At 44.2% G+C, this 13,545-nt stretch overlaps 1 protein-coding gene across 1 annotated transcript; it reads left to right on the top strand.

Moving 5' to 3' along the window:
* The first annotated feature begins 739 nt into the window (after window positions 1-739).
* Window positions 740-9,041, top strand: VIM (vimentin). The gene is made up of 9 exons (XM_071560259.1): window positions 740-1,371; window positions 1,553-1,613; window positions 5,588-5,683; window positions 5,817-5,978; window positions 6,482-6,607; window positions 7,335-7,555; window positions 7,646-7,689; window positions 8,106-8,191; window positions 8,672-9,041. The coding sequence occupies exons 1-9, from the start codon at window positions 827-829 to the stop codon at window positions 8,711-8,713; spliced, it is 1,383 nt and encodes a 460-aa protein (XP_071416360.1). The 5' UTR covers window positions 740-826; the 3' UTR covers window positions 8,714-9,041.
* The last annotated feature ends 4,504 nt before the right edge of the window (window positions 9,042-13,545 follow it).

The raw sequence follows: 13,545 nt of genomic DNA, 5'->3' as shown, positions 1-13,545 counted from the left end.
GAATAATGGCACAATTAAGCCTTAGTCGTGTAACTGCTCAGCCAGCTAGAGGAAAAACATACTTAGCCTGTAAAGGACGTCTCTTTAGCATAGAAGTAGGAGCTGAGATTGCTGTCATGGGAGGCAGCCAACGAAAACACATCCATTATTTTTCTTGCTGTTTATTTTGAGCATTTGGCAGCCCTTTTGCATCACTCTTCCCTGATCTTATTCTTTCAGAAAGATCAGAAAGTTCTCAGAAAGTTATATATATGTGTATATATACGCACACATCATACTTATAGGGAATTCTAATAGGTTATTTGGAGTATTTTGCCAGCCCTGTGAAATCACATTAAACCTGCCAACCCCTTCTTGCAGTCACAGCGCTGACTTTAGGAAGGGGACAGCGAGAGGCCAGGGAAGCTCGGCGCAGTTTCGGCGGAGCCGAGGATGCCTCTGCTGTCCCTCGCATCCTCCTTGGGCGCGCCGTGCCGGGTTTCCCCGCGCCTCTCTCCGGGGGCCACCGCCCCGCCGCGCCCTCCCTGCCACGTTCCGCAGCCGCGGCGGAAATCTGCCGTCCCTTGGGGCTCAGGGAGGCTCAGACCGCCACCCTCTCCCCGCCGGCCGAGCTTAGCCGCCCCGCTCGGCGTCTTTGTGTGCGCGGCCACCGCCCCCTCCCCGCGGGCCGGCGGCGGGCGGGGCGGGATGACGGGGCGGGCCCAGCACGGGCGGTGCCGCCCCATAAGAAGGGTCCGGGGCTCGGCCACCGCCCTTCTTTGCCTGCCGCACGCCCGGGCTTCCCTGCTCCGCTCCGCTCCCGGATTACAAAGCCCGTGCCGCCGCTATGAGCTTCAGCACCAAGAACTCCTCGTACCGCCGCATGTTCGGCGGGGGCAGCCGCCCCAGCTCCGGCACCCGCTACATCACGTCCAGCAGCAGCCGGTACTCGCTGGGCACCGCCCTGCGGCCCAGCACCGCTCGGTACGTGTCCGCCTCGCCCGGCGGCATGTACGCCACCAAGGCGACGTCGGTGCGGGTGCGGAGCAGCATGCCGCCCATGCGGCTCCACGACTCCGTGGACTTCTCCCTGGCCGACGCCATCAACACGGAGTTCAAGGCGAACCGCACCAACGAGAAGGTTGAGCTGCAGGAGCTTAATGACCGCTTCGCCAACTATATCGACAAGGTGCGCTTCTTGGAGCAGCAGAACAAGATTCTGCTGGCCGAGCTGGAGCAGCTCAAGGGCAAGGGCACGTCCCGCCTTGGCGACCTCTACGAGGAGGAGATGCGGGAGCTGCGGCGACAGGTGGACCAGCTCACCAACGACAAGGCACGCGTGGAAGTGGAGCGGGACAACCTCGCCGACGACATCATGCGGCTGCGGGAGAAGTAAGTGTGCCGGGGGAACTCGGGTTCGGACGGCCGGCGCCTCCCGCTGCCGCCCCCGCGCCCCGTCCTCTTGCGCCGAGGCGGCTCTTGAGCATCCCGAGCGGTGCCGGGCCGGCGGGAGACTGGCCGAGGGTTTGGGGGACCTCCCGCGCCCTCTTCATCTCTGCTTTGCCCTTTCCAGGTTGCAAGAGGAGATGCTTCAGAGGGAGGAGGCCGAGAACACCCTGCAGTCTTTCAGACAGGTTAGTGGGGGCTGGAGGGAGGGGAGCGGTCAGAGAGGAGGGCCCAAGAGATGGTGGGGGTGCCTGGGACGGAGGGTGGCACGGCAGGAGTTTGCTTGCCTCGCACAAAGAGAGTCCGTCAGTTCTCACGCAAACCCTCCGTGTTTTCTTTAGGGGGTTGCTGTCGTCTGAGGGAAGGGGAGGGAAACTATTGTCTTGCTTTATCCGAGTCTAGCCTGTTTTACAAAAAACGCTCCAACGTGGAATCACTTTCCGATCCAATAAAAGTGAAAGGGGGCCATCTGCTCGCTTGGCTGAAGGGTATTAATGGTTTCTATGGGATTCACCGTGGAATGCAGATACAGGCATTCTGGCAAGTGTAGTGGCAGCAGATTGAAATAATAGACCCCTTTGTGTCGGAGGGGAGGGCACAGTGGGCTGCATTCTTAGTAAATGTGTAATGGTGTGGGCATATTTCTAGCAAAATATGTCTATCATATATATCATCCAGTTTTTTATACAAAACAGCTCCTCTCTGATGAATCACTTTGGTCAGTGTATTACTGGACAACAGTTTCAAATTTAAAATTTTTCTCATGGGTGTTGTCTGCTGACAAGTAGACAATTTGTTCCTTGGGATGAGGTCACAGCAGTCGAGCTTGCCTCTTCTGGTGTCCATTAAGAACATGGAATTTAATCCTCTGTAAAACAAAGAAGTTAATTTAGGAAGCGGGTTAGACTAGAGTTCAGTCTCTATAGGATGCTATGTTGTTGTCCAGATAAACTGACACCTACGTGACAACCAGAACCAACTGTGCAAACAGTGTTCAAAAATTGTTAAGCTCAGGTTTTCACTTGTGCAAAACCAGCTTTCAACTCAGATTAAACCTTGTTTGGACTAGGAGATATTTAGGAATGTGCCTTCTCAAAACAAGGTCTCTTCCCTAAAACTGCTGGTGTAAAACAGCATTGTTAGCATTCCTTCAGGCTGGAAGTGACTGCCCTTATCTCCAGGCAGCTGGGTACAGGCTGACTTAGTCCCAGAGCTCTTCACAGGCGTTGGTGGAAGTCACCGTTCAGAAAATCACCACTTGGTTGCCAGCATTTCCCTGGGCAAGGCTTTTGAGTGCAGTATATTTATAGTCCTTGAAGGATAGTGGGTGTCTCCGTGAGATAATGTGTGGAAACTGAAACACCTACTCCCATTCAGAGCCTGGGAAATCAGTCTCCACTGGCATTCTGGAGACAGAAGTTTGGAACAAAACAGTTTGAGATACTGCCTTAATTAAGCTTATGGGGTTTTCGAGTGGTAAGCCAATTTAACACAGCGTGAAATTCCATGCAAAAGCATTTAACTTCACTTTTAGACAACCTGATCTACTCTGATTCATTGCTGAATTGAGTTGAAGGATCAGTTGACTTAAATTTGGCTTTTACCTAATGTTTTATACTTAATTGGTGTACTTTGGGCATGTCAGTATTTCAGACCAGTTGAACTTTATGAAGGCTCTAGGCTTTAAAGTGAACTTGGCTTTGTGCATATCTCACAGTCATTGTCCAGCTCTTCCCTGCAGTTTGGAAAGGGGTCATTCAGGGGCTCAACCTCTAGCAGATCTGTGCATTTGGTACAGTCAGAATTGGATCCATTTAACTTCATAATGTGTAGCATAAGAATTAAAGTCATAGTGTGTGGAAACTCTACACTAAATCCACTTCTGACACGACTGTTGCATGCTGGTGTGTTTCATTGAACAACAGTAATACCTCATTTTTCCTTACTGGGAAGGATAGGGTTAACATCCAGGTTTTTGAAAACTAAATCCATTTCAGTATTGTTCTCCTGAAAGTGAAATTAAATTCATAGAACTCTGAAGTTGAAGTATCCTGTTGTGCTTTCCCTTGAAAAAATGGCCCAGCTTTTTTTATTAAACTATTATATTCTTGCAATGGAAAGTTGTATACATGGATTTGGAACACTTCTGCAGATATTTTGCTGTTCTGATGTAGCATCAAAGCTACTTTTTACTTGATGGAGCAGTTGTATACTTCATTATTTTAAAATAAAGTGAACCAATATTGGAGCTTTTATTTCCAAAAGTTGCATGCTTCAGAGACTGTTCAACTCATGTACTGAATGTTAATTCCATTCTTCTGGGCAAAGATGTGATTTTACTCGTGTGCTGAGGGGTGTACTGCATAAAGTAAGTGTAAAGGTTCGGTGAGTTCTTTGGAGCAAAACAAGCATCACAATTAGTGAGAAAGTTATTTATTGAAGCTTTGCCAGCTACTCTGGCAGCAAGGAATAGGTCTTGAACCTATGACAAGACTAACAGGTCAACTCCTGGCTATCAGGAGGTTTGTCAGAAGTAAACAGAGATTCTCAGCCTGCAAACTATATGGCTAGCATTAAAGAATCTCCTAGGATAAAATCAGTGGGTACTCCAGTTGGTTTTTATCTATGACTTTTACTTTGCTCAGGCTACAAGTACTTTATTCATTTATGTAGCTCTCCATACATCTAGGAAATACTGATACACTGAATCTTAATGATGGGAATATATAAATGATAGCATGTAGTAAAGTACATACAATATATTGTGTCTTCAATTGAAGATTCTTTCAATTTGTTATAAGGTCCAAAAAATCCTGTAGATAGTTTTTATGAAAAAATTAGTAGTCTTCAGGATGCAGATTTCTATAAAATCCACTAGAAACTCTTTGGATATCTGACTGATTGTGTTGGGTCATAGCCATGTAATTTTCAGCCAGAATGATCTTGAGAGTTTTTTGTGGGCAGGAGAACAAATTAATTAGGAAATTCTTTCCCTGAACTGAAAAGAGCCAGTATGAACTGTGGGGTAGAAAACTGGATTTGAGAGAAGTAATGGAATAACACGTGAAAGGAGTATTTTGCTGGATAGAGGGAACAGAAGAATTCTTCTGGAACAATAACAACTTTACCCTCCAAGGAATGGCTTTCTAGAAGGTTAAAGAAAACACTCCTTATGTCAAAGGTGTCATAATGGTAAGAACTGCTGATTGGGAATTTTGGGCAATCCAAAATAGCTTTAGAGTAAGCTGTGAAAACCTGCTATGTTAATACCCTGTGAGCACAAGCATGCGACTGTGTAAGTAACCGTTGGGAAAGGAACAATCGTCCCCTTTGCAAACTAGTTGTCCTACACATTTAAAATGTAAAAAATTTACCCATCAATATTTAGCCTTAAGTTATGTTTTTGAACTAATTCAAGCTGCTCCCATGTGACACTCATGGTGTGTCTTCTGTTATGCCCTAAATGAATTTTTGCTGTTGATTAAGACTATCTCTGTCCAGCAAAAGGTGGAGTCTTTGCCAGCAGCTGTGAGGGTGTAGGCAATGATGAGTAACTCGATTTGTGTTCATATTCATACCTTCTTTTTCTCAAGGGAGACCTGTTGAACTGCTTGGAAAAGTAAATGCTGTAGTTCCCCTATATACCTCACTAGCTTTTACAAGTGTGTTTTCAAACTGATCTGTGGGCCTAAAGGACTCTGTGGTTGGTCACCAAGGAGCCCATAAATTAAGCTGCCTGATAGGCATGTAGGTATTTGGGTTGCCCTTTTAAGCCCCACTGGAAAGAATGGAAGTTTGCAAGACTAACTCTTTTTCAGTATAGTCAAGTTAGAAGCACTTACTGCTGAGTTCTGATTCAAGTACCTGCTTTAATTTCAGGCAGGATTTACACCCACCATTATCCGTGTTCTCTGGATCATGCTCAGCAATATGTCGGCGAAGATGCATATGCTGTATAGTTCACAAAAATCACAATAAAGGTGCATATAATGGTTTCTGGCTAGAGGAGGAGATGACAAAAAGGTTTCTTATATCTTTTGATTTCTTGTTGTCTTGCCAAACAGCTTAGGGGTAGCATCAGTCTGTAGACTGCTGGATTTGCTGCAAAAGACTTCTCTATCTCAGTTTTATAAGACTGTGAATCATTTTTCTCTCTGGTCAGGATGTTGACAATGCCTCTCTGGCACGTCTTGATCTTGAGCGCAAAGTTGAGTCCCTGCAAGAAGAAATTGTATTCTTGAAGAAGCTTCATGATGAGGTAAGCTGAATAACAAGGTCTGATTTTAGATGGTGACTGTCTGGCAGTCAAATAAGTTCTGTCCCAGAGTCCCCACCTGTGTATGTTCTGTATGCTTTTGTGCAATAACACTAAGTGTCTGCATCTCTCTAAGGAAATCCGAGAATTGCAGGCCCAACTCCAGGAACAGCACATCCAAATTGATATGGATGTTTCTAAGCCTGATCTCACTGCTGCCCTGCGTGATGTTCGTCAGCAGTATGAAAGCGTTGCTGCTAAGAATCTTCAGGAAGCTGAAGAGTGGTACAAGTCCAAAGTAAGTAAAGTGCATCAGGCACTCAAAACTTGTACATAACAGCTTTGCTGTAGCACTTGGTTGTTTCCTCTATCTCTTTACTGGACATGAACACAGCCATGACACAGTAATTTTTAAACTCTAGTCTGGAAAGAGTACAAGTGAAAACATTCTGTGCCATAAGTACAGCACCAAAATAATAGGTGCGTACTTGGAGTCTTTCCCATGCTTGTACCTGGAAATAGATGTTGGATGAAGTAGTGGAGAAACGACTGAATGAATGGGTGAAAAAATGGTGAAAAGGTGGGAAACATACAGGGTGGGGAAACAAATATGAAAGAGTGCTAGGAATTCCAATATAACAATTAGAAATAAAGAAGCATTTTAAGAGTAATACTAGTATTTAAATGTTTCAGGTGTGAACATTTGTAATGGCTTCAGGCACCCTCAAATGCTATGTCCACAGAAAGTCTGTTTTACCATTTCTATTGAAGTGTTGTGCTAACCAGACTGGGGATTTTCAGTTTGCAGATCTCTCCGAAGCTGCTAACAGGAACAATGATGCCCTGCGCCAGGCCAAACAAGAAGCTAATGAGTACCGCAGACAGATCCAGTCTCTCACCTGCGAAGTTGATGCTCTTAAGGGGAGCGTAAGTAGAAGACAGAAGTTGTTGGTACATTCTTCCCTTTGCAGCTTTAAAAACTCCACTGCAGTTTAATTGTTGCTTTAGATGTGAATGCAGGTGATTCCCCATGCAATATGGCAGCATATTAGTACTTTTTGAAAAGGATGCTATGGGATCAGTTTGCCTGCATTCATGACACTGCATTGGTTAGAGTGATATACTGAATTAGTTTTACTTAAGCTAGAAGACTGAGTTCATTCTCTTGCTATAGTATTCAGTGTTTGTGTAGCACTTGGCTGGAAGTGTTTATGGCTCATCTGTCAGGTACAGCTGAAGCTATAAAAAAAACTAGAGGAGCAGTGGAAAGCAGGCACAAATCTTGCTGTTGCTAGAACCCGACTCCCTTAAAGGCTAACTTGAAATGGATTCAACAGTGTTTAGTACACCTGCAGATATCCTCACTGCAGATTGCTTGCATGCTGACTTGTACTGCATATGTTTGGCTCACTGTAAGGGATTGCTTTCCCACATGGTAGAACACAATACATAGCACACCTCAAGTTGTGTAGCAGAATAACCATCCTTGACTTTGGAAGGGGAAGAAGAGTTGACAAATTTGGGACATGTCTGGGCATTTTCAGAAGGGATACCAATGTAGCATAACTTTCGTTTTTTAAAAATGCTGTGGATTTTGAGGGTGGGGAAGAGTGGCTGAACTGCAGCAGTGATTGATGTCATTATTCTCTCCCAGAACGAGTCCCTGGAGCGCCAAATGCGTGAAATGGAGGAGAATTTTGCTGTTGAAGCTGCTAACTACCAGGACACTATTGGCCGTCTGCAGGATGAGATTCAGAACATGAAGGAAGAAATGGCTCGCCATCTCCGCGAGTACCAGGACCTGCTGAATGTAAAGATGGCTCTTGATATTGAGATTGCCACCTACAGAAAACTGCTGGAGGGTGAAGAGAGCAGGTAGACACATGCAGACACTTTTCTAAATGGCAATTACTCGTAGACACTCTATACCCATGTCTGATTTCATCCATTTCTTTTTTCCTTTAGGATTAACATGCCTATTCCAACCTTTGCTTCCTTGAACCTGAGAGGTAAGCTGTTTCTGCTATTTTGGTGTAGCTAGTTGTTCTGTCATGACCAAGAGGGTTCTGGATAGTTTCTTTTATGCTGGTTTTTGAACTTGTGTAAGTGTAGTTGATTGTGAATGTTTTTCTTGGATATAACTAGAGTACTTGCAATTACTTAACCTTGGGTGGCAGGAGCTCTTGTGTTCCTGGAAATCTGAAATTTTTAAGTATCAGTACATAGCAAGTGATTAGTTTAGATGCCTGCTGAAGGTTCTTTAAGGGAAACAGGGACAATATGAAGAAGACTGACTTACTCAGAGCCAGGTACTTCTTTGTGTACTAAATTGGAATTCTGAAAGTAAACACTCAAATCTTACACCTCATTTCTTTGAGGAGGCACTTCATCTAGACTGTTGGTAATAATACATTTTCTTCTGCAGAAACCAACATTGAGTCTCAGCCAATGGTTGACACTCACTCAAAGAGGACACTTCTAATTAAGACCGTCGAAACCAGAGATGGACAGGTGGGTAGTTGTATTTCTATCACATCTGGTTACCTTAGTGCAGCCTTTATTTGGTAGTAATGAGTAGAACAGCACTTGGCAGTCCAAGATGTGTGACTTCACATCCAGTTGTAACAAACGGGGTCCCATGGAAAAGTTCATAAAATTCATCTGATAATAAAACCTTAAGTTTCTGACAGTTACCTGTGTATTGAGCATTTAAGTTCACTTGAGTTAGCAGTTTTCAAAAGATTTCCTTAGGAAATGTGGCAGCAAACAGGTACTTTACTTGTTTGGGATCAGATACTGTTGTCTGTCTAAGTCAATAAAGCTTAAATGGTTTCTGCGCACTCTTTACAAACTAGAACTTTTCATTTAGAAGTGAGAGCTGATACCCATTTGTTCACATTTTGTGGTACTGGATGTTCCACTTCTAACTCTAAAAAAACCCCAGCAATCTTCCTACTGAAACTTAATGCAATTGTTTCTGGTTTTCATCAGGTTATTAATGAAACTTCCCAGCATCACGATGACTTGGAGTAAAGCTGAAGTGAAGAATGCATACTTCTTAATGCAGGAGAAATTCTTACCAGCAAGATTGAAAAAGTCCATGTCTTAAAGGAAGAAACAGCTTTCAAGTGCCTTTCTGCAGTTTTTCCATGAGCGCAAGATGATTATGCTAAGAAATAGGTCTTAGATCTTGCAAACTGACTCTCCCTGAAAGATTAGAGTTTACAATGGAGTCTAGTTTACAAATAGCAATATCTTGTGCTGCAATACTGTTTTTAAGTATCAGAATTCAATAAAACTGCTTTTTTCCAGCACAGTATGAGCAACCTGTCGCTACTTCAATAAATCTTTGGAAAATGGCTCTTGATGTGTTCTAATTTCTTAACTTCATGACTTTCTGGAAAGCCATAACAACATAATGCTGGAATTACTATACAGTTGACATCTCTAGTACTGGCTGTGTGGAATGCTGTTTTTTCAGTTTAACTAGATAAACTCTTTCTCATTTACTGCTTAGGTTTTGGAACCAACTAAAATGGACTATGACTGGCAGATACATAATGTATTATGATATTTCTTATCAATTGAATAAAATATGATACTTCAAGCTAATAAAAGTTAATCTTGCTTCCATATACTAGTTAACCCATTTACTAAGAGCTTAGAAGGTCCAAAATACCTTAAAACTTGGCTCTATAAAACATAGTAGTTATGTAGCAGAGAAATAGTTCACCCAAGCCAAGCCCTTATCTCAGACAGCACCTTTACATGTTAACAGCTGACTTGATGTATTGACTTCATTTTCCAGGAAAGACTAGTTCCCAAAGGCTTGTCTGTGTTACAGAAGCTAAATGAAGGTTTCATATGGAGGGGGGGTTGGGACAGACTAACTTGCCTTAATGCTGACTTGATTCTAGTATTTAAACCCCTGTTAAGGAAGGAGAGCCACCATGCTTGGTGGTGTTTGTCGAACATCAGTGTAGGTGCAGCAGAATGGGAAAAGAGAAAGCTTCCATCTGGCTTGTCATAGTCTTCTGAGAGGCAGAAGTGAAAGGTTGAAGTCCTCTATGAACATTTAAAGTTTCTTCTGCAAAGCAATGTACTTCTCAAATTTAGACAAGACCTCAGCACAGTCCCCCGAAGGTAGTGGCTCTGTTCTGCATCACTTCTGTAAAACCTGCTTCCTGTAAGCTTTTACTGAGGTAACAATTTTTTAGAATGAGTAAAAGCAAATGGGTTGTGTGTTGTTCAGTAAATATGAATAACATTCAGTGCTCATTCAAGGTAAGGGTAGTAATTCTGTGTTGTACAGACTCTCTCCCAAGCACTTGGGAACAGATCTGTAAGAAAAATTCAGTATTGCCCCAGCTAACAGGGGTGAAAAATTGCTTCTTTCCATCCTTTTTAGTTCATCCCTTGGCTCGAACTCATGTCTAACTGGATGCAGTACAGGCACTGGAGGGAGGGGCAGTAGAGTCTGCTTTTCCGGTCTCTTGCCTGCAGCACCAGGTTACGAGACCTGCAGCTAGGATGCTAAAGACAGATGGGCAGTGCCTGGGATGTGCTGAAACCCTCTACAGATCAGATATGCAGGTGTCCATCTTGCAACTTGAAGGTGTAGGAGCCTGGGTGTGATGGCAGTTTAGGTCTTTGAACCACCCAGGGAGCAGTGCTGAAGCTGTTCTTCAAAGCAGAAAAGTGCCTGAATTTTCAAATAAGGCATGGTAGTGCTGTTCCTACCCCACTTTTCTCTAGTAAATGTCACAGAGAACTTCAGCCTCTAACTTCCACCTCCTAGCAGGACAGAGGGGAGTTTTTGCTGTTACACCTCACTTGGACTGATGTTCAGCAAAACATACAAATCTATATAGGTGGGATATGTCGCTTACTCAAGAGAAAAGTCTTCCAGTGGATCCTGTGTTCTCTGGTGACTCTGCCATGCAAAAGAGCCAGAAGTGACTGATGAGAGTGCCTGGACCCAAGCCTCAGCTGCTGCTTGCTACAAAGCAGAACAGATTCAACCTGGTCCCCAGCATAGTGAGTAGGATAGTTTCACTAAAAACTGAGAGAGTGAACCAACCTCTTTCATGCTGCAGTGATTACAGGCACCACGTAAAAAAGCACAAATGAGCTTGCATGGGATGAAAGTGACACCTCTGGGAATGTCTAAAATCTCATTTTGAACACTTAATAGGCACAGGTGTCTACAGCCTTTCCAGGACAAGAGTGGGATAAGAGGCTGATGTCCTGCCTATTGCAGACTACTGAAATATTTCTCTTGATCTGAGATATTGAAAAGGTTGGGCCAATGTTTAATGCCATTTGTTACAGCTGAAGCAGTGTGGGAACCCTGGTCAGTGGCATCTGGCAGTGTGTGGGCAGGCAGAGGCAACTCCATCAGGAAACAGTGGGGACCCTCAGTAGGTCTAGGCAGAGACCTGCAGCACAGTGTGCTTTTTGAGATGCATACTGACTGCTGGAGGTTACATGAATTGTGATAGTTTTTCAAATGCTCTGTTGCCAGCTACCTGGCTCACTGCTTTCTGCTGCCTTTGATCGTTTCACTCAATAGATAAAAGAAGTTACTGTATCAAGAACTGACAGTGTAGCAAAGGAGTTATTCCTGGCACTTCTGTGTTTGGGTTTACTCAAAGCACAGAGAAGTATGTGGCAGAGCTTTCAGTCCTGGGAATAAACAGAAAAATAAAATAAATAAACCTAGTTGCCAAGGGGATAGGAAACCTCCAAAACCTGCACGCTGTGCTAGAGTGAAAGTAGCCTCATGGTGGAAAGGAGAGCGAATGGTGACTGTACACTTTTCACTGTTTGATCTAGGGGCACCAGTCTTACACTTGCGTATAATTACTGAAAGCTGCTTAGTGCTGAGCCAGCAACTGACCTCAGAACTGTATTTGACATCCTAATAACTCCAGGCAGCAGCTGTACCAGGTGGGGCAGCTCCCAGCGATGGCCGGGCACTCGTCCTGCCCTCCAACAGCACTGTGAAGCTGCTGTTGCTGTGGGCTTACAGAGTGATTACCTAAAAAATTGTGAGCTGATCCTACTGTAAATAATATTACTTCTCCAGGTAACTAAGAACCCTTGCATTTAGTTTATTTTGCCAGAAGCTTCTTTTCCTTTTTTTAATAATCTTGCAAAACACAGAAACTGTTAGCAGAGGCTCCATATTTCAAGCCCCTGGGAACATAGAGCTAAATGCACTTTTGCCATCCAGTGGGTCTGCTTTAGGATGGAGCAAATTTATTTTTCTCTCCCTCTTTCTCTCACTCCTTTTTCTTGCTTTTTCTTTCTTTCTCTCTCTCATCTCCTTCATCTCTTTGTCTAGTGTTTCAGAGTTGAACACATGTATTTGGCTCACAGAGTGCTCAGAGTTCTGGCCCAGCCAAAGGCTCTGGCCTTCTTTCTTCCCCTCCCTGTGACACCTCTTTTCATCTGTTACATCTGTAGATCACTCTGGTACTTTCACTGCTGGCCTACTGTACTTGGTGGGAACATGTGTATGTTTTTAAGTGCATGAAGGAAATAGCTACAAGACTGCTCAGGGGTCCTGAATGTTTACCTGTGAGGTTTAAAATGGTCATGAAACTTTGGTTGAAGCTTGATGGCAGCATGATGGAAAGCTATGCAGCAGTGCTGGTGGAGGGAGCATGGCATCGCAGTGCCTCAGGTTGCAAAGCCACAAAAGCACCCAAGGAACCTTCAGAAAACTGCTTGTAGGAAACCACTCATCCTAGCCCATTGTGAAACCTCCCAAATGAGGTCTGGGCCAAATCCCACTATGCCAGGCAGGGTGCCCAGCACTGCCTGTGGTTAGAACACTTACAGGGCTCACACTCAAAGTCCTATTTGCAGGTGCAAAATCCCACATGAAAGTGGGTTACTGGGCATTTTGAGACTGGTCTGTTCTCCTATTAGTCAATTAAAGCATATCCAGTAGACTCTCAATCATTTTTAGGAACCCAAGGAGCATGGATAAACTTGTGGCTGATATCTCTCTCATAGGGCTGTTGGTGGCAGTCACCAAGGTCCCAGGCTGCATGGAGACCACATTCTGATGGAGCACACCTGATGCTGGGAGGCTCCTGCTCCTGGCCAGGGTTTGTTTAGGCCAACTGGTGAAAGGGAAGGCACCTATAGGGTATAAATTTCCATGTTTGTAGAGGATGAGCAGTTGAGTGTCTGGATAGAGAATTTTGTTGGTGCACTAACAAGAATCAGAGATTTTTACTCTAAAATCCTTCTACAGGGGAAGAAAAGCCTGGATATTACTGAAAATTTTTAAGTAATTTGCATACAATAAGCTGCTCTAAAAGACATTTAATTGAGTGCAGTTTACACATGCAGGATTAGAAAGTGCCAAAAATGAAATTACATCTTCAGTCTTCATTTGGTCACTTCTTCCTAATTCATAATGCTATGGATTTCAGCTCTAAGTTCATGGACCTTGTCTCAAGCAGGGCACATACCCAACAGCACTTCAGAAATCACTATTGCTCACTGCTAGAGCATTTAAGACCTCCTGCATGTGTGTTCCCTGTTTTAAAGAGTTTGAATTTTTGATTTTCTCTAGTGTACCCTCTGCCGTTCTTCGTGGTTCTTTGCAACACCCCTGTGAGAGGTGGGTTATTGTCAGCCCTGTTTCAAATGAGGGGCCATGGAGCACGGCAGCCAAGCTCAGAAGTGGAATGTCACCAGAGAGGTCTGCTGTATTTCAGCATCCTGGTACTTTCCCAGTCTGGATTTCAGATCAAGTCCTCATGAAATGAATCTCATACGCTATAGGGTACCACTGCAAAGTACAGTTCAAGTGAAATTCCCAGCTTCAGCCAGGAAGGCTACAGCAC

The sequence above is a fragment of the Pithys albifrons genome, chromosome 7, assembly GCF_047495875.1.
Source record: "Pithys albifrons albifrons isolate INPA30051 chromosome 7, PitAlb_v1, whole genome shotgun sequence".
Taxonomy (NCBI): Eukaryota; Metazoa; Chordata; class Aves; order Passeriformes; family Thamnophilidae; genus Pithys; species Pithys albifrons.
This window is presented reverse-complemented; position numbering and strand designations above follow the sequence as displayed.

Bases quoted from the DNA above. Each gene is read 5' to 3' on its own strand.
- VIM (XM_071560259.1), top strand. From the start codon at position 827: ATGAGCTTCAGCACCAAGAACTCCTCGTACCGCCGCATGTTCGGCGGG. The intron at 5,979-6,481 runs GTAAGTAAAGTG...GGGGATTTTCAG, and splicing joins AAGAGTGGTACAAGTCCAAA to TTTGCAGATCTCTCCGAAGC. The intron at 8,192-8,671 runs GTGGGTAGTTGT...GGTTTTCATCAG, and splicing joins TCGAAACCAGAGATGGACAG to GTTATTAATGAAACTTCCCA.